Source organism: Falco naumanni, chromosome 15 (assembly GCF_017639655.2).
Source record: "Falco naumanni isolate bFalNau1 chromosome 15, bFalNau1.pat, whole genome shotgun sequence".
NCBI classification, from domain to species: Eukaryota; Metazoa; Chordata; class Aves; order Falconiformes; family Falconidae; genus Falco; species Falco naumanni.
In genome coordinates this window covers 19,832,138-19,850,414 of record NC_054068.1, presented here as the reverse complement: position 1 = coordinate 19,850,414, position 18,277 = coordinate 19,832,138, and the positions used below count along the sequence as shown (strand labels likewise).

The 18,277-nt window shown below is 38.3% G+C and overlaps 1 protein-coding gene across 3 annotated transcripts in view; it reads right to left on the bottom strand.

The window, feature by feature from the left end:
* Positions 1–5,638: 5,638 nt before the first annotated feature.
* Positions 5,639–18,277, bottom strand: part of NFATC3 (nuclear factor of activated T cells 3) — a 106,379-nt gene continuing 93,740 nt past the window's right edge. For all 3 annotated transcript variants that reach the window (XM_040615255.1, XM_040615256.1, XM_040615254.1), the window contains one exon: positions 5,639–9,122. In XM_040615255.1, coding sequence (XP_040471189.1) covers positions 8,998–9,122 — 125 coding nt within the window. In that variant the 3' untranslated portion in view covers positions 5,639–8,997. The remainder of the gene's footprint in view (positions 9,123–18,277) is intronic.

The window sequence follows — 18,277 nt, the reverse complement described above, 5'->3', positions numbered from 1 at the left end:
CACTTAGTATTGTACTGCATTTAGGCTGTGTCCTCCCAACCCAATGGGATTTTTTTTTTGTTACAACTGATATAATTCCATGTTACTCCACTATTCCAAATATTGTTTGAACTGCTAAGAGTTTATGTACTTGGAAAAAATCTTGGGCTTAGTGTAATCTATGTGCAAGTGATACAAAGCAATGAGGGCACAGTCTCTGTAGAGAGAATCCACAAGGGAGGGCAAAAATGGCACAGAAAAATTGAACAATAAACACTGGAACATGCCCTGCTTAGCCAGTGATCTGTTTAACTGTTGCTTATCTAAAGGGTATTTTATACAGCTTATCTAAAGGGTATTTTATACAGCTTAACTGTTATCTAAAAACTATTGCTAAAAATTCTGTGAGAGATTTTTTTTTTCTGCGTTCTGCTATGAAGTAGGGGTTGAGGTTAACCTTTTGTAGTGATGGAAGCCTGCAATTTGAGGAAGCCTTGCGCAGAACCAAAAAGTTGGGTTGTGAGGTGTTGTCCCCTTGGCATGTTCTGTATTCTTTCTGGCTAAGGAAACCTTATTGGTCTCCAGTGTCATTTTAGCAGCTGGATTAGTTCCAGAGGGTTTAGGTTCAGACAATCAGTATTTTAGACTCTCACTGAAACTCTGCTGACAGCCACAAAATATATGCCTGTCTCTGCCACTCCAAACCACGATGTCATTCAGCCCAGTATTTGGCCAGTGTTGGATTGCTTGTTTCCTTCATTGTCTGTGCAACTTTTCCATTATAACTTTTGTCAGTGGTGAGGTCAGATGGCAATGATGACGTTCTTGGCATAGCTTCTTTTTTTCATATCCTTAGAAAAAATAATCCCATAGTAGCACTTAATTCAGTTTCAGTATTGCCTTATTTGTCCTATTGGCGTGATGACTTGTGCTCCTCATCCAGCTACTGTGACTACAGCCAGGCAAATGTCACAGGGGCGGTATTTGCTGTTGCTTGAATAAAGTTGTCCTTGACCTCTCATATTTGCTTTCTGTTGAAGATTTTATAAGCAAATTTTTATTCCTGGTAAGGGAAGAAGTGGTGGGAACATGGAACTGCACAAATGCGTGGATCAGCCAAACAGTAAGCGTGCCAATTAGTGCAGCTAGAGACAGAAACAGTTACAGTTACTATGAGAACTTTAGGCTATCACACAGTACAGACCTGAACACAAACTGTTGTAACTAACAGGCAGTTGTAAGGGTTAATGTCTTGTGAGCAACCAGTACACACAGAGACACAGCATAAAAAGCACACATGTGAACATGTTGAATTAATGGCAGTTAAACTGGAAATGCACATCTCTTGTGAACTGAAACTGTTTCTGATTTCTAAATGGTTGCACCTTTATTATGATGCATTTCTTACAATGCTGGACCTCAAAACTAAAACATAATGTGTTAAATCGTAGAAAACCAGTGCTTTGGAGCTGGCTGTGCAGCAGCTTTGAAGGCACTAGTTCAAATGATGGAAGACTGGAAAAATCTGTTCTTACATCATACTCGCAAATTTCCTACTTAAAAGCAATGACATACTGACTTCTAAAAGTTTGCGTTGTCCTTTTCCAGCACATTGTAAGAAAGACTTGGCTGGTGGATACACCAGGGAGTTCATGGAATATTTACAAACAGATCCTTTTATTGCAATAAGGAAAAATCTATGATGCATGTAAGAGAACTGGGAGGACACTCAGCTACTCTGTGCTGTTGTGTTTCTTCCAGTGTTGTTGCCACCTTGGCGGAGAGAATCCCTCATGCCTTTTGTAGCAAGCTACGTTAAGTTTAGGAAGGCAACCCTGACTTTTCATGCCTTTTCCTAAATAATGCTCGATGACACATTAAATCCTGAAAGCTGATGTTAGTGTTAGAGCCAGTGCTCTGCTAGCTCTACTCTTGCTGCTTGCAGAAGACCTAGTACATTAAGTTTGGCTTAGGAACTTGTGTGTTTGGTACCAGCTGCTACAGTTGTTAAGGTGTGGAGGTGCTTATTGGTTTTTTTTTAAAGTACCTGTTTTCTAGAAACATTTGCTTTCCTGACTGTCAGGATTTTCAGTAGTCTGCTTCCTTGTCTTCTCTGCTTTTAATTAAAAGAAGGACTTTTTCAAGTCATTAGATATTTCTCATTCCAGTGACACAAGAACTTCTGAAAGTAGTTTCTCCTTTTTTAGCTTTTCTCCCTTTTCTCCCTCCATCTTACTTCATGTGATACAACTGATTATCCAGCACCACATTCCCGAGCAATATTTTCATGAATGTCGGAGCTTACTTTAGGTACATCACATTTCTTTGAAAATCATGACACAATCAAGAATTACAGAAAAGAAGGCTGACTCACAGTAGCTTTTCTCATGTACTAGAGCTCAGGTGGATAGGAAAGAGCATGAGTGCACCAAATGATGAAACCGCACTGACACTAGAGACAGAAATGGAGACCGATTACTAAGACTGGTGGAAAAACAACCCCCAAAAGCAAACAACCAGCAAACAGCACCTGGGGTTCAAATACTCGCTGTCAATTATTTGCAGTATGACCTATCAGAGAGTTACCTGTTGGCACTGAACTTCTTGATGCAAGGGGCAGGACCTCTCTGATCAGAACTGCTCTTTATTAGTCTTGCCTGTGTCATTTTCAGGCCCTTTAGCCCATGCTCCTCACTCTCTTCTCTAGAAAATCAGTCTGTCCAACCTGCAGGAATTTTCCATGCTGTACATCTTTTTGATTTCTTCCAGACCCAACTTTTTATACTTTCATTGGTTCCCTTTTATCTTTATGGATAATGCAGCTCCTGCATGCAGAAGTCTTTATTGTCAATATTTTTGGTGGTTTTTTTTAATTATTTGCTTTGTCACAGTGAATCTTTCTGTAAGAAAAGGTGAATGGCAACAAAAGTTGAATGGCTGAAAAAAACAAACCATGACTCTCAAGATATTTTTTTTTGTTCTTTGCCTGTTTGCTTACCCAGTTTTATTATTCTCCTTTTAAATGCCTGTGTTTCATTATCACCATGTATATGTGATTCTGTGAGCTGTTCCAACTGTTTCTTTATGGAAGGTGTAACAGTGTTAAACCTTCTTTATGGAAGGTTTCTGCAGTGTATTAAGAGGCCAGGACTAAGTTATTGGATGTGCACAGCAGGTAATGCAGCTTGCTAACAGGCTAAGCTGTGCACGGGCAGCTTGACATGCCTTCTGTCTGGCTTAGCCTGCTTCAGCTAAGAACTACCGAAGTTTTCTTGTACCCACAACTATATGCATTTCTCTGTGGTACATATCAGTTGCACCAACGCTTAACTAGGTAATTTTATTCATAAAGTTGTCAAATGAGAAATGTCATAAGTTACTTTTTCTGGAGGGAGAGCCCTTGTAATGGGAGCAAGCAGAGCCTACACACACTCTACCAGCTCTTACCAGCAGATGTCACAGCAGTGACAGTAAGGAAAAGGTGGGGTTTGGTTTGTGTTTTTTTTTTTTTCTTTTCAGTGTCCAGACAATATTTAACGATAATAAATTTAAATAATAAACCAACAAAAAACTTGACACTAATTTTTCAGAAACTTGTATAGCTGACTTCTCTAGCAGATCAGCCTTTTCTAAAACAAAACAAGCCTTTGCAAAGCAAGTGTCTTATTTTTATCACTTCTTAAAGTCTGGTTAGTTTTTTGTTTTTTGGGTTTTTTTTTCTGTTCTTTTACACGTAGCAGATATTACCGGTAACAAAGGTAACAGTAGGTTGTTGTAAAATAATTTGTTTCTTAGAGAATCTTGGCAAATGGCAATGCTTTTTGTGTGTTAAGAGTAGCTGATGAACGTTATCCTTTTTAGTAGGCACAATAAAGTTCAGTGTTAACTTCCATTACCAGAGAAGCCTGTATGCAAAACTATGCATGAATTTAAATATATTAGAAATTCTTTTCCATGTTGGACTGAGTACGCTTTTAACGGCCTTTCACATACCTTAATACTTCAATCACTACAGCAGTGGCTAGTTCCTGAATGATATTCTTCTAAATTAATTAAAGCCAAGGCGGGGGGGGGGGGGCGAGGGGAAGGTGGGGGACCACTTGGGAAAGATCTCAGTTCTCACCTAATTTGCTACAGAGGAGCAAGTGCTGGATTCAAAGCACACGCTGGTATTTTGAGTTAGGCTGGGTGAGATGGCAGGAAGGATAGGAGCCTGGAAACAGGGAAGCAGACAGCACAAGCAGTGCTGGGGAATACTGTAAGGCAATACCAGCTACAGTAAGAGAATTAAAAGGCCTTGATTTCTGCCAGCACCTCCTCTGCATTGGGGTCCTAAATGAGCAGAAACTTCTAATACTCTTGTAAAGAAACTGACATTCCTTTTCTCTGAAATGACAGAACAGTCTTTCTCAAAGTAGAATTGAAGTTTTCATAATGCCTGGAATAAAGTCCCCTCTCTGCAGTGCAGCAGCCAGGGGTGTCAGGGTGAGTGCCCAGGGCTAGTCATGCTCAGCTTTAAAAGCCCTGGCGTGACTGCACATCCTATCATCAATCCTGTCCTATCAATCTCAGTGAATCAGCCTTCAGCCTGTTTGCACCTAAAAGACGACTTGAATTGACAGCAAAGTATACGCAGTCAATCCATGGATTATTACTAGTGTTGGCATATGCTAATTATATACTGGGTAATCATACTAGAAAACATGTGGAAGAGCTTTTAGACAGCTTGTGCTATTTTTAGTAAAACTCAGATATAATTACTTTGCATTCAGTTACTGGCACTGTAGCTACCTCTTTCTGCTATATTTATAGATAAAAAACATTGGCGAAGGTAATCAGTCAGGACATGCGCTCTAAACGAGAACCTAATCCTGAAGTGGCCTGTGTTCTCCCTGCACAAGGTGAGCAGATCCCGGTGGGATGGTGGCTCTCTGCTCTCTCGTCAGGTGTGCATTGCTAACCAAAGGCCAGAACTGTTTCAGTGTGCAGTTTGGAACAGGCACGTACCTTAATATGCCTGGGGATCCCACAGACAACTAAAAAACCCTGTAATAAAAGCTGCGAGGGAGATAAAAATAATATCTTTTCAGTAACACTAATATCACTGAGACTAGAGAGAGATTTTTAAGACCTGAATCTACTATACCATCAGCCAAGATTTGGCAAACAATTTAGACTTTGTAGGAATTTTACATCTATTTCTGAAACAGTTTAACTGCAGTTGCCTATGATAATATCCTTTCAGGAGTGGAAATTACCCTTTATGATGTGCTCCCTGAATAGTAATTTCTGGTATATTAATTTCTCTAAATAATCTTGTGATCGTCTAATTGAAACAATGATACCTGCAAATAGGAAATCACTGTTGTGCAGACCGATGCTGTGTCAGCGCTGCTGATTGTTCCTTGCGCAGGTACAGGCTTGCTGTTGCTGGCTTTATGTTGAGTCCCAAACTGAAATTGCTTCAGAATTGCTGCCCTTCAAGGGGCCATGGTAAATGTCCCTCATTTGGTATGTCACACCTGAGCATAGCTGTTCACCACTGCATCACAGATAGGGAGTTTCTTCCCACTCTGCGTTCGGGTCTGCATTTTAAATAAATGACAATACATTTGCATTATTTTTTTTTTATTTGAACACTATGATTTAAGAGCCTAAATGCAAGTTTTTCCCTTTATTTCTGCAAGTAGCACTGCAATCATAACTTACAAAAATGTTTAAAATACAAAATGTACATGAAATTACAATACAAGGCTCTGTAAACATCTAGAACTTAATCTTTATTGTCCCACATTTTTAAATATAAAATTTCAATTTGAATGATTTCTGAACCTCAAGGAATGACATCCATTATGAGTATCAAAAATAGAGTTTCAAAGCTTTGTTTGTATCAGAACAAAACTGTCATGTTATTTTCATTCTTTGGTTTAAAAAGGATGGCAGTTCCCCTGATAACATGAAAATTTTACTACAGAAATTCAGATTGGTTGTTTATGGTAATTTCATGAAATCACACCGCACCCTCCCACCCTCCCCACCCCCCCCGGATTAATATACTACCCTTTATTTGTTTTTAACATTGATCTTTGATCCTCCTTATAGAAAAGCTACCTCATCATTAAGGCTTTCCTTCAGGATAATCTAAATTATTACAAAGTTTTGGAAAAGTACTCGGGGAGAAGAAAGGACTTAAGGGCAAGGGAGTGGATGCCAACAAAGTATCAACAGTTGCCGGGTTCTGTTGTTTAATTAAATTTGCATAGTCCAATAGAGATTGTGTGCTTTTTATATCACTAAAATTATACAAGAGTAACAGTCTTTATCTACGTTATCACACAAGCTAAAATAAAATTAAGACCCTTGTACTGAAGCTTTTACAAGGCAAATACAAAACTGCTTTAGTATCCAAAGCTATATATTTTTTTTTATTTAATTTTTAAATAGGAAAGCGTCTCTATGTCTACAGGCATCAAGGTATTTAAAGGCATCAGAAAATTTAGTGCATAGCAACTCCGGATTGTTTGGGCTCCTATAATTTAGGTACAGTGAATTCCAGCTACTTGGAGAACTTGCAAGGAGAGTCTGTACCAGTAGGATAAAGGAGCATAAATCCCATACAGTATGAAAAGCTGTTCAGTTAGAATTCTCCTACAAACAATGGTTAATGCAAAAGACCCAATACATGAATGAAAACTGGAACATGCCTTGCCACCAGCACGTAGCCAGAAGACAATTACGTAGCTTACAGTGTTGTGTGGTGGGTTTTGTACTTTTTTTATTTTTTAAGGTGTCAAAACCATAAGTAGATGTATTTCTGTGTGAATCCTTTTCTAGGATCTTTAACATAAATCAGTAGAGGACAGAGGAAAGCACCATTGCTGAGGGACAATTACAATATCACGCTTTTCAGATTACAGCCCTGCCAACTTTTTTTCTGCAAATTTAAAATTTGCACTATTGGACAATACATTCACAAAAAGGATGCTTAAGATTCCCAACACGCACATAGTGGCCTTGCATTAAGTTGTTTGAAATAACTATGAAATGTCAAGATAGTAGCCTTAGGCTGCACTCTTAAGTGGAAGTACATGATAAAAGTTGTAATTTCACCTGTTTAATGTGTGGTCTTTTTAAAAGTTCATGATTTGGTTATTACAAAGAGGCAATTATAGCTACTTTCATGGTATTGCTTGGGTGTGACTTAAATTTAGGTGTAAAATTTTGCCTGCAAAAGGCTCAACAGATAGTCTTCCCCACAACTGTCTGCCAAAATGAAACATCGGTAGCATTTGTTTGCTCTTACAGGTATTACAATTCAGTAACGGTATCTGCTTTAAGACCATTTTGCTGTAATTTTAAGTTTACAGTAATTTTCTACAGAAAGAGGCGTGTACTCCGTGTATGTTAAACCACTGAAATGTCCACAATTGTCTGAACTAGTTTCAATGCAAACACACTGTCTACATGCCAAAATTTTGGAGTGCATTCACTTTTAATTTTCGTTAGAGCATCATGGCTCACCCAAATGAGGAACTACAACTAACGTCTTAAATGCTTTGAGGTTCCATGTATTTCTGGTCTTATTTTGCCATTATTGTTGTACCCTGTATGTTCCGTATCAGAAAGCTTCGTAAACGACAGCGTCTTCTGGGGGAGGGAAATATTTGTGGCCTAAGCAGGCAGTTTCAGATCCTCTCCTAGGTTTCTAATCATAGAGGCCTGAGATTTTTAATAACTATGTAAACAGATAGTCTCAAATGTCTGGGATGATGTGGGTAAGGGAAACGCATCCTTTGAACTGCTATGAATCTTGTCTATTTCTTTGGTAGCTTCTGATTCACACGTTTACAATGAAACATGAGCAAACCATACTACCTAATCACAAATTGACAGCAAATTACTTGTTAGCAAACTGATGTTTATAAACAGCTTAAATTTAAGGAACTGTAATTTTCATCTCCATAGGACTTCTGAGTGGCATGGTCATCAGGCATACAGTGTGTAAAAGAAACAGATGTGATCAAGTGATTTATTGCATGGAAAACTCAAATGCCACTGAATTGGTGATTTCAAAACCATATTCTGCAGGGAAAGCAGGAACACTTAGATCCTCAGCAAATATTAAAATTTCTCCTGTATCTAACATGGCTTTGATGTTGCTGTTCTTTAATCTAAAATCCTACTGCTCAAATTTGATTACAAATGTAACTTTCTAAGAAAAAGCTATTTCAAGAAGGAGCCTGTGCTAATAAAGAACAGGAAGATTATCCACAAAGTTATAAAAGTTATATTTTGGAATGTCATTTCTATCCCAACACTTTCATGATGGAATGGTCTTTTTGCAGCCTATCAAGTAACATTTTCAGTTTATAAACAAGTGCAGATCTACATTTGGCTTTGCTTCCTATGAATCTAAGAAAGAAAACGCTACAGTATTTGTATACACAATGGCTTCCGTGGCATTGGCTTCAGATGACAGGTATGACTGATTTGCCATTGGAAGATCATATTAAAAAAAAATTAAACAATAGAAGCTTTAAAGGTTTTCCAAAATGACCAAAAGGTGTTACAAATCATCAGTTACAAACTACACTATCTCTAAGGGAAAGCAGCACACTGAAGATGTGTATTAAATCTTTTTCCACATTCAGTACTGTGAATATTATATGAGCAAACTAACATCTCCCCACATCTGAAGCACTTACAATATAAAAGTATTCTATTTAAATGCAAAAAGCAAAGCTTGTTTGTAACTTTAAAACAGTTAAAATATCTGGTGTAGATTCTGTGTGTCCATTTTAAGAAGTCTCTTTACAGCATCTCAGGAACTATAATTAAAATGCTCTGTCTCTACATCAAAAATGTAACCCACTAAAAGGGCTTTGCAAGGATCCACTGTTCCAGTTCATAAAGGCCACAGAGTTGGAAGCACAGTAAGTCTAAAGAGGAGGAAGAGGATGAAGAAATATTCAGAGAAACTGTTAAGTTTTCATGGATGTTCCGTTGTAAGCTTATCCGTTACTGGATTCCATCAGATATTCTTGTCTCCAGAGATCCAGGACATGCACGTGCAGACTGGCTGGCCATTGTTGTTCCATGTGACACTGAGATCTGTGACATATCTCTTCCTATGATCTCATTCACTAAAAAAAAAGCAAAAAAAAAAAAAAAGCAAAAAAATGACTTTTTATGCTTTTGAAAAGGCAGGACTCACCAGTGTATCACTTTTAAAAAGAAATATTTCAGTGCTAAGCCTTGATGCAGTTAAGAAACAGAGGATGAATGAGGAACCTAACCTCAGTAATAGCTGAACAAGGGGGAAACCCCCCCCAGTCCTATTTTCTCCTAGTATTGCACTTTGTACTTACCAAATCCATGTCGATGGATCCCTAAAACACTTGAAGAAAATAAGCACATGCATATGCGTGACAACCAGGTAATCCAAAGGCACAGCACAGGTCGGTTCAGTACAATTTCCCACAGAATTCCTTCTGTTCAAGAGTGTTACAGGCACAAGTAACTAACTCTTGGCTCTTTCAAGCTACTTACAGAACTTCCTCAGAACTTGGATTTGGGTTAACAGAATATTCTTTTTAATACTATATACCTATTTAATTGGCCAGTTTTCTTAATAATTGCATTTCTGAAACTGCAGTAATAAACTTTTTTAGTTATCAGTCAACTTTTCTATAGTGAAATGATTGACTGATGATTGACTAATGCAGGTCGCATCAGTTTGTGTGTGTGTGAAATTCACAAAGATTAGCAAACTATTACTATTTACAAGTGAGGGGCACCACTGTGAATATGATGAAGTAGCACTTAAGTTATCAGCAAACAACGATTTTGGAATGTTACCCTAAAGCTTACATAATTGATTGCAGTATAATTGAGTCTGGAAGATGACAAACCCAATTATTCTAATGGATAAGTGTAAATGGAGTGATATGAATATCTGTTTTAGAAAGTGGGCAATGGTAAGTTTAAGAAACAGTAGTATTCCAAGTGGAGATGAAAAATACCACATTAAATAGTAATGACAAAGTTTAGATAACTATTGGATTATAAGAAAAATAGGATTATTATTTAATAGTTAGAGGAGGCATGTTGTTTTCCATGATTGAGTCGCAGTAGGTAAACAGCATCTCTCTTATTCAGCAAGACTTTGAATGTGCTGGATTATAGCATTAAAAGAAAAGCCTCTGCCATGAGTCTGTCTGGATCCCTTTCATGGGATCCTTTTGTTGAGTAAGGACCATTCCCAGTAGAAACAAAATAAATTTTGCTTTGCTAGTTATCTGCTCCTACTGGAAGTCTTAAGACATGTGGAACCTAGGCTTTTTGCTCTTTTGTTCTCTATTTACAGAACAATATTGATATACTTCACCACCTTTCTTAATGCTTCCTTAATTTTCCATAGCAGGATTTAGCTTCCTACTAACCATTCCTCTCTGGCAGAAGCATAAAATTAATCTACTGGTAGTGTAAATTGCTCTTTATGTTTATAGTGTTCAACAGTCTGAGCGTTGTCTTTTGCTGCAGCGGTAGCATAAGTGGGTCTGAAAGAAAATGCAGTAGTATCGCGAATGCTCTGAAATACTTGTGAGATATACAAAATCTAACTCTGAAAACAAGTTTGGTTTATATTTTTTTAGTTTACTTAGAAAAGCTTTAAAATCACCTTATGTCATATACCCGTATGTAACCACGGAGCAGGTACTTGTTGTCTAAAAGAGGATCGGTGGCAGTGGTATTCCCTTGCATGAATGCAAGGACAGCTTGTTAAAAATACACATTATTGCAGGCCAAAGGTGAAAATAGTTCAGACCAGCTATGTAATAACAGAGTCCCTCGAGCATTACAAGGCTTGCAATTTATTTGCCTTCAAAAAAATCTTTCCGTCAATGAACTTAACCGCATGAGTGCAGGTAGGGTACTTTTTCCAACTATTTTTATTACGCCAACACAATGCATAAGTGAGCAGCCATTAAAAAACAAGACTTTTTGTTTTTTAAACAAAATTTAGTTGTTCATTTACAAGAAGGATGCTCCACCAGCTTCTGTCAGGGTGCTCGTTAAACAGCTATTACCAGCTGTACACTGCTGAACAGTCGCTTTGTGCAAATCGGACACTGCAGCTGTTCAGTACTACTAAAACTTTCATGAGCCATACAATAAAAAGCAATATAGCTAAATGTCTTTTATATTTTGAAATTATGAAGATGGTTACTTCCTTTAAGTTTTGATAGGTGATATTTGTCTGTACTGATGACACCAGAGCATGCTGGTCTATACTGTTGCAACGGTTTGTAGGTCCCACAGGCAAAGGTGTTTCACTGAACAGCACGTAGCCACGTGGCATTAAGTTTTCCTCAAATCACATTACACTGTGAATAAAATAGGTGGGTCATATGGTGCTTTATTTGCCAAAGTTCTGCATAATTCATTATGTGGAGTACTAAATTCAAGTTATAGGTTAATTTGGCTTTTTTTGTTTGTTTGTTTTTGAGATTATTTTTTTTAATAACCATGGATTTGTTTACAATAAGCTGTTTTATAGCGGAGTTCAATAGCTCTGTCATGCCTTTCATTTTGCTGTTGGAGAACTATTTTTAGCAACGTTTCTAGCAAGCATGTAGCCAATATAGGTTTATCTGATTATATGTATTTACATTCGAAACATGTACCGTCTCTAAGGGAAATGCTGCACCTTCTCTTTTTCTCAACAGAAAAGTCTGGTGGAGTAGTTTTACTTGCCATAGTGATTTTGTTAGGATTGCTGATTTTTAAACCCAACCAGTATTCAAGTGTGCTTTTTTTTTTTTTTAAAGAAGAATCTTAATCAGTGTTTTGTCAGAGTGCCGTGCAGGCCTAAGTAAAAGGCCAGAATAACTTTTCTGCTGTGCCTGGCAAAGGTGTGTTTTCACTTTTTCACAGACCATAGCCTCCTGACTAACACATCTTCCAATTTTATACTTTCCAAGAGTGCCCTGTCTGGAAATCTGTAAGCAACAAATGGATGGGGGAAGCTTGCAGACTCTGGAGGACTGCGTGTTGATTTAGATTATGTACAGATGATGGTACAAACGCTTTGAAGGAAGCGGCAGCCTGCAGAACCCAGCGGCTGAGATCCAAGTGCTCTGACCTTGTGCGGTGCAGCAGCCTGGCTGCCGGCCGTCAGAGCCCTGGGCAGGGGGTGCGGGCAGTGATGCCCTAACAGGCACAGGGCGGCCGCGCCAGCTGCCTGGCTGGCAGTGCCCAACACGCTTGGGAGCGCTGGGAGGGATCAACAGGGACAGTGCGGGGCAATGAACCAGCATGTGGGCTAGCAGGTGCCGGAATGGGCATTTAAACCAAAGCTGGTCTTTTAAAGACTGAAAAAAAACAAAGAAGCCATATTGAATATTTACCAAAATTAGGCAGCCTGGAAGTCCTTTGGAACAGCTCACTGAAGAGATGTACAACTCTGCTTTATGGCAGCAGATAATGAGATGCCTGCATATATCTAAGCTGGGAAGCATTTGGCTTTATATGAAGGACATTCTGTGTCTACCAGCATTACTGTCATTAACTTGTCTGACTTAAAAGAAGTTTAAAATATAAATGAAGTAGTTGGTAGGAAGAGTTAAAATTCTGCATAGAAATGTACATGACTGAAGGTAAAGTCATAAGGTGTTTTACTTTTTGTATTAATTTGTGATGGAGAAAATCATACTAAATTATTTTTAAAGACTAAAACAGAAACGCAAGGGTTAGTATCTGAATGCATGACATATTACCCTCTTCCACACAGGGTCAGTCTTGGAACATTTAGTAGTCCGTCTTTGAAACTGAAAACTTAATTCATGAACGTAAACACAGGTCTTCTATAATGTTGTCTAGCAAAATCCAAGTTCTTAGGTGATGAATTGGGAGAGGAAGTCAGTATCTACAGTCCTGAGACAGGACAGAGCTCAGGCTATGCTAAGGATGCCTTACAAACAAAAGATGACTTCTTTTCTACACTTCCCAGAATACTTTATCCCACCTTTCTGATTTTCAACTATGGGTTGCGTGGGCTATGTTGTCCTAGAAGTGTAATTAGAAAGATTTCATATACCTTTTGCTTAACCTTAAAAGCCATCCAGTTAGCAATTACATCCTGGGAAACCAAGTTGCGTGGCTTTTTTAATACATGCAATTATTTTTTTTATAAAATTTCCTTCCTTTCTTTTTCACAAAGTTTCAGACTTTGTGACTTAAACTGTGACAAAGAAAAAACTTTTTCATAAGTTTCAAGGGGAAGGCTGCAGAGCTTGTTCAGGATTCAGTAATACAGATCTCAGTTATGCTGTTAAGATTCTCTGTGGTCTGTCTGCCAGGTTCATTTGTGGCATTTATACTTCTGTTGGCTCTCTGAAGAGAGCCAGGCTCATGAGACTTAAGATGCAGGTGAACTGTCCTGTGAGTAGACCCTGACTCTTTCAGTCTACCTTCTTCCCTGCTTTTCCCCCAGTTCAGTCACTGCCTGTTTGGTGCCAGGTGTTCTGACTGTTAATCCCATACCCTGAACTTCATATTTTGCATACTAACTATAGAGGCCTAACTACTATTTAGTACTCATTTACTATATACTGATCACCTAAAACTGTTTTGGATGATCAGTGTCAACTGAGTGGACAGCATCAAAAGTGTCATCAAATGTTTTAGGTGGCAACCTTTAATAATGACTGGATCAGATCAAAAGGGAGAGGGGGTGGCACACGCTGCACTGTATAGAAATGCGGCAGATTCCTCCACTGCTGTGATAAATGCATTTTGAAAACTTACACAGTTTTTTTTTTTTGTTTGGTATTTTTGTTTTGTTTTCAAATTGGGCTGTGAAATGGAAATGATTTTTAACAACTTTCCTAAGTCTATTTAATTGACCTCTTTGGTAGTTATTCCACATTTGAGAATTTCAGCTGTTACTTTATTTGCTATAGTTTCACCTTTTTCTTATGCAGAGTGTAAGCTGGCTGGTAAATTTATACTAATAGTTATATTCTTAAAATTTTGTTCTGCACAATCTATTTTTAACATGGTGGGGGAAAACCTTTTGCTACAAAGATTAGATTGGACTCATCAATGCTAGTGATACCGTAGTATTGTGTTGCAAAGGTTTTTGTGGTTTTTTTTGGTTTTGTTCTTTCCCCTTTGTGTTGCATCAAAAAAGCATGAACATGCTGCATTGAAAAAGGCACTGAAAGTCATCTGGAGGCTCAAACCCCTATAATCTTGCAAAAAAATTAAGCAGCATACTAACATCAATACCAGTGGACCAGAGTAGAGGAGAACTAGCTCTGACTTTTGGATCTGCTGTCAAGCTTGTAAAATGAAAGCAACCACGTATTCTTACCGCATTGTTCCCATTGTTTTGATTTCACATAGTGTTCTGTTTGCTTTTTTAAGTCCCTGCTAAGTGCACACGTGAAAGCCAAGCCACTGAGACTCACAGAAAACTGGGCCACAGCTCCTGGGAGGCCTCGTGCCCCCTGCTCCTGCCTGTACCTTCTGGGCAGAGGGCTTTGCCTCTTGGTCACTGAAGCCTTGCACCAGGGCAGCTGATAGTTACTGCTCCAGCTGTTTGCTGCATGAACTGCCAGACTGTTCATGAAGTTCTCTTAAAACTGTCGCAATTTGCAGTCCAAAGTTTTAAGATAACTAGAATTAGGTTGAACAGCCCAGCCTTTTGTGCTGTCAGTGACACATATAGCTAGGGGCAGTAACCTTATCAGCTGTTCCAAGAGATGCCTCCTGTGAGCAGTAGTGACCAACCTCTCTGGAGAAATTCTCACCTACAAAAAGTTACTCACATCAGCTGATTTGAACAGAACAAAGCTCTTGCATTAAGAAGCATGACAACATCATGAAAGCTGGTGCTTTTAATAATAAGTTGCTGAGTATTTTGGATAAATTAAAAAAAATTACAAATTTAGACAAACAAGTTCCTCTTTTAAGAACTGGAGCTTTGAAATGTTTGTAGTATCTATGCCTTTTTCCCCCACTGTTAGTTTAATCAGTTCTACAAATGTCACCTTAATTTATTCTCTCAGTCTGAGACCAACCCATAATTTATCAAGTCAACATATACCTGTGCCACCTTACTGAATATTTTATATTAGAATAAAAAGATATTTAGACATAGCATGATCTCCAGCATGGGTGTTTGAAGTTCTAGCATCAGAAGTAAAGGCATTATCTTTTTAAATCAAATGCCAACCAAATATGAGCATGCTTCTAGATTGCTCTACTTAATTCCCCCCTAGAGCTGTGAATGCTAAGGGAACAAATACTTTGTATTGGAGCACAAAGGAAAAGATGAGCAATTCCTGAAGCTAAAGGCCTTTCTGGGAATAGTGCAAGTGACCTCTCATTCCCTTGCAGGAAGCCAGTAATCTATAATCAGCATCTATACTTTCTACAAGACAACAGAATCTCTCTAATAGGCAGTTACCAAGCATTTTAGGGTTTTGTTAGGTCAAAAATACTGCCTGAAAACCTCCGTGGAGAACTATAAGCCAGCCAGTTCAACAACTAATGGGTTGTAATGGGTAATAGTAGAGACCTGAGGAAAACACATCATGATGCCTCTGCAGGATGTTCCACCAGCCTCCAACATGTGTTTGTCCTAGGGAATTCCCAGGCCAGAGACATCTTCTGTGCCGAGTGGTCCTGTTTGGATTTTTCTCCCCAGGGTCTTCAAGGTCTGTGCAAAATTCTGTCATCCACCCTACTCTGAGACAGTGAGTTCCAAAGTTTAACTATGTAGAGCTGTAGTAATCCTTTGTATATGCGTTGAACTTGCCGCAGGATTGCTTGGTGGACACTTTTATTTTTTTGTCTCCCAAGAAGTATTTTGCATCACCTTTCCTGTGCCACCCATTCATTTTACTATACTTAGCGTGTTCTCCTCATTCATTTTTCTGGCTGGAGCGTCCTAGCTGATTCAATGTAACTTCTGTTCTAAATCTTGGGTTGTGCTAATTGCCCTTGACCAAAACACCACGTATGCATCCAATTCTTTTGTGACGTCAGGGCATGATGCGGGCACATCACAGATCTGTATTAGCAGTATTTGTTCGTTCTTGGCTGGTTCCCTAAGCATTCCCAGCATTTATTCACCTTTTTAAGACTACTTTTAACACTCCTGAGCAAGTTTTCATAGACTTGTCCATTTAAATTCAAGATGGCTTAAATGAGAATAGTTCAGAGAGCTTGTCGCGGTATGTATGGAATTAGGGCGGGTTGGTCTTTTTGCCTTCCCTTACCCTAATTTCCACTCCTTTAACTGATTTTCTTTAATCACAAGGCCTTCCTGGAGAGGTTTCTAGACACTTTTTGGTTTTCACTAGTCTGAATAGCTAAGCAGCAGTGTCATCACACTGACCAACTTCCAGTCCCCTGGCTTTAAACCAGATTTAAGCAAGAGGCTATACTTTACAGTTAATAGTTCAACGGTTGCTTACTCTTTCAGAGTTGTTGTCTGGCATATCATCTAGCTGAGGTGAACTGTGTCACTGCCTGTTTATCTGTTTGTTCTGAAACCTTTTGACTAATACTTCAACTTGAGACAGGTCCTGCAACATGTCCCTTTTCCAAAGGACTTTGGCATGAGAATCTCTAGTTCCTCAACTGCAAACATCAATACAAAAGTTTTCTAAATTAAATTATTGAATTTTAACTTAATTCCTGAATTGTCTTCTATCTGTTGGCCAGGTTTCACATTTAACCTAATAATTTTCATGTTCTTTTCTGAATTTGAAAGCAGCTTGCAGTCTCACTGCAGAATAGTTGTACGCTTAATCTGAACCTTCATAAACAGTTTGCAGACTGTTTGCAACTATTTTTCTTAACTTTGTTCTCCTATAACTCCCCTTTTTTTAGTTTGTCAGAGCCTGTAATGCTGAAACTGCTACAAAACAAAGAAAAAAAATTAAAAAATCTTTTAAGCAGTTACTGCATGCTTCTGTGGACCAAATAAAGAGATGTTTCCCCTTGTGGGTTCCTCTCATGACTTAGTGCTCCATGAAGCAGTCACACTTAGCCATTCTATAAAGGATGACTCAAGTATTCCATTAGCGTATTTCCTGCCGTTGCAGATTGTCTGATCTCCTGCAGCACGCACGCTATGGTTATGGTTCCTCTCCTGTTCAGCAGTATAATTTAGAAGCTATACTCTTCCTAGTTTAAGCTGAACATTAAATCTGTAAGCATTCTCTACCACTAGTTGATACAGTTGGCTTGTCTGATGTGACACTAAGCATTCTTCAGGGTACAGAACCATTCTACCTTTCCTGTGTAAACCTATCTCTTGCAGTAGCACCACACTGACTATCTTTCTTATACAATTACCTAAAATACCTGTTATTTAATTTTTTTAAAATGCCAGTCTCTCCATTGTATTTTTCAAATGCTAGCATTTGTGTGTGTGCATATTCTCCTACGGAGCTGGTTTTCGCTTTGTGCGCCCTTTTTAAAAGGGACTCGTCGGTGTATATTTCTTAATTCTAAGTTTGGGGGTTGCCAACCTGTGTGTTACTCTTTAGTTGATGATACTGGTATTTGGGGGTTATTTTATTATTGAATTGAGTTTAAATTTTTCAAGAACTCCTGTTCTTCAACAATTATTCTGTACCTACCAGAGAGATTCTGAGCACATGTTCTTGCACAGGATATAGGCTAGAACACAGAAATAATCTAAGCAATAACTGGTATTTTACTAATTGATCTGCTGTTTCTAGATACAGAAATGTCGACTTAGTGTACAGAGTCCTTTCCCTAGTTTTGCCATTCTGAACAGCAGCTACTTACCTTACTAATAACATTTTGATATGTAAGGAAAGAGAACTAAGTCAGTTTTTTTGAAAGACCAACATCGCAATTTACTTCAGTTTCATGGGCAAACTTAAGATCACTCTACACACTAATTGTGTGAGAGTTTTATTAAGGCTATACACAGAGCTTGGTTACTTTACCGTTAACAATCCCAGATCTACTGTACACTTACAAGTATCCCCTTTAAAAATCTATGGGGAAAGTAAAGTGAAATGTGTTATATGTGTTTATATATATGTGTGTATATTTATATTGGAAAAAAAGAAAGAACAGCATAGTTCTTTGGCATTTTAGGCATGTTTGTAATAAAGTGAAAAACACTTAAGAGGAATGAGTATAAACACAAACACGACCAATATACTGTGTGCCAATTTTTAATATTATTACCATTTAAGAGAGTCATAGTGCATAATCTTGTTTATATGTGAAATAAAGGAGTTGA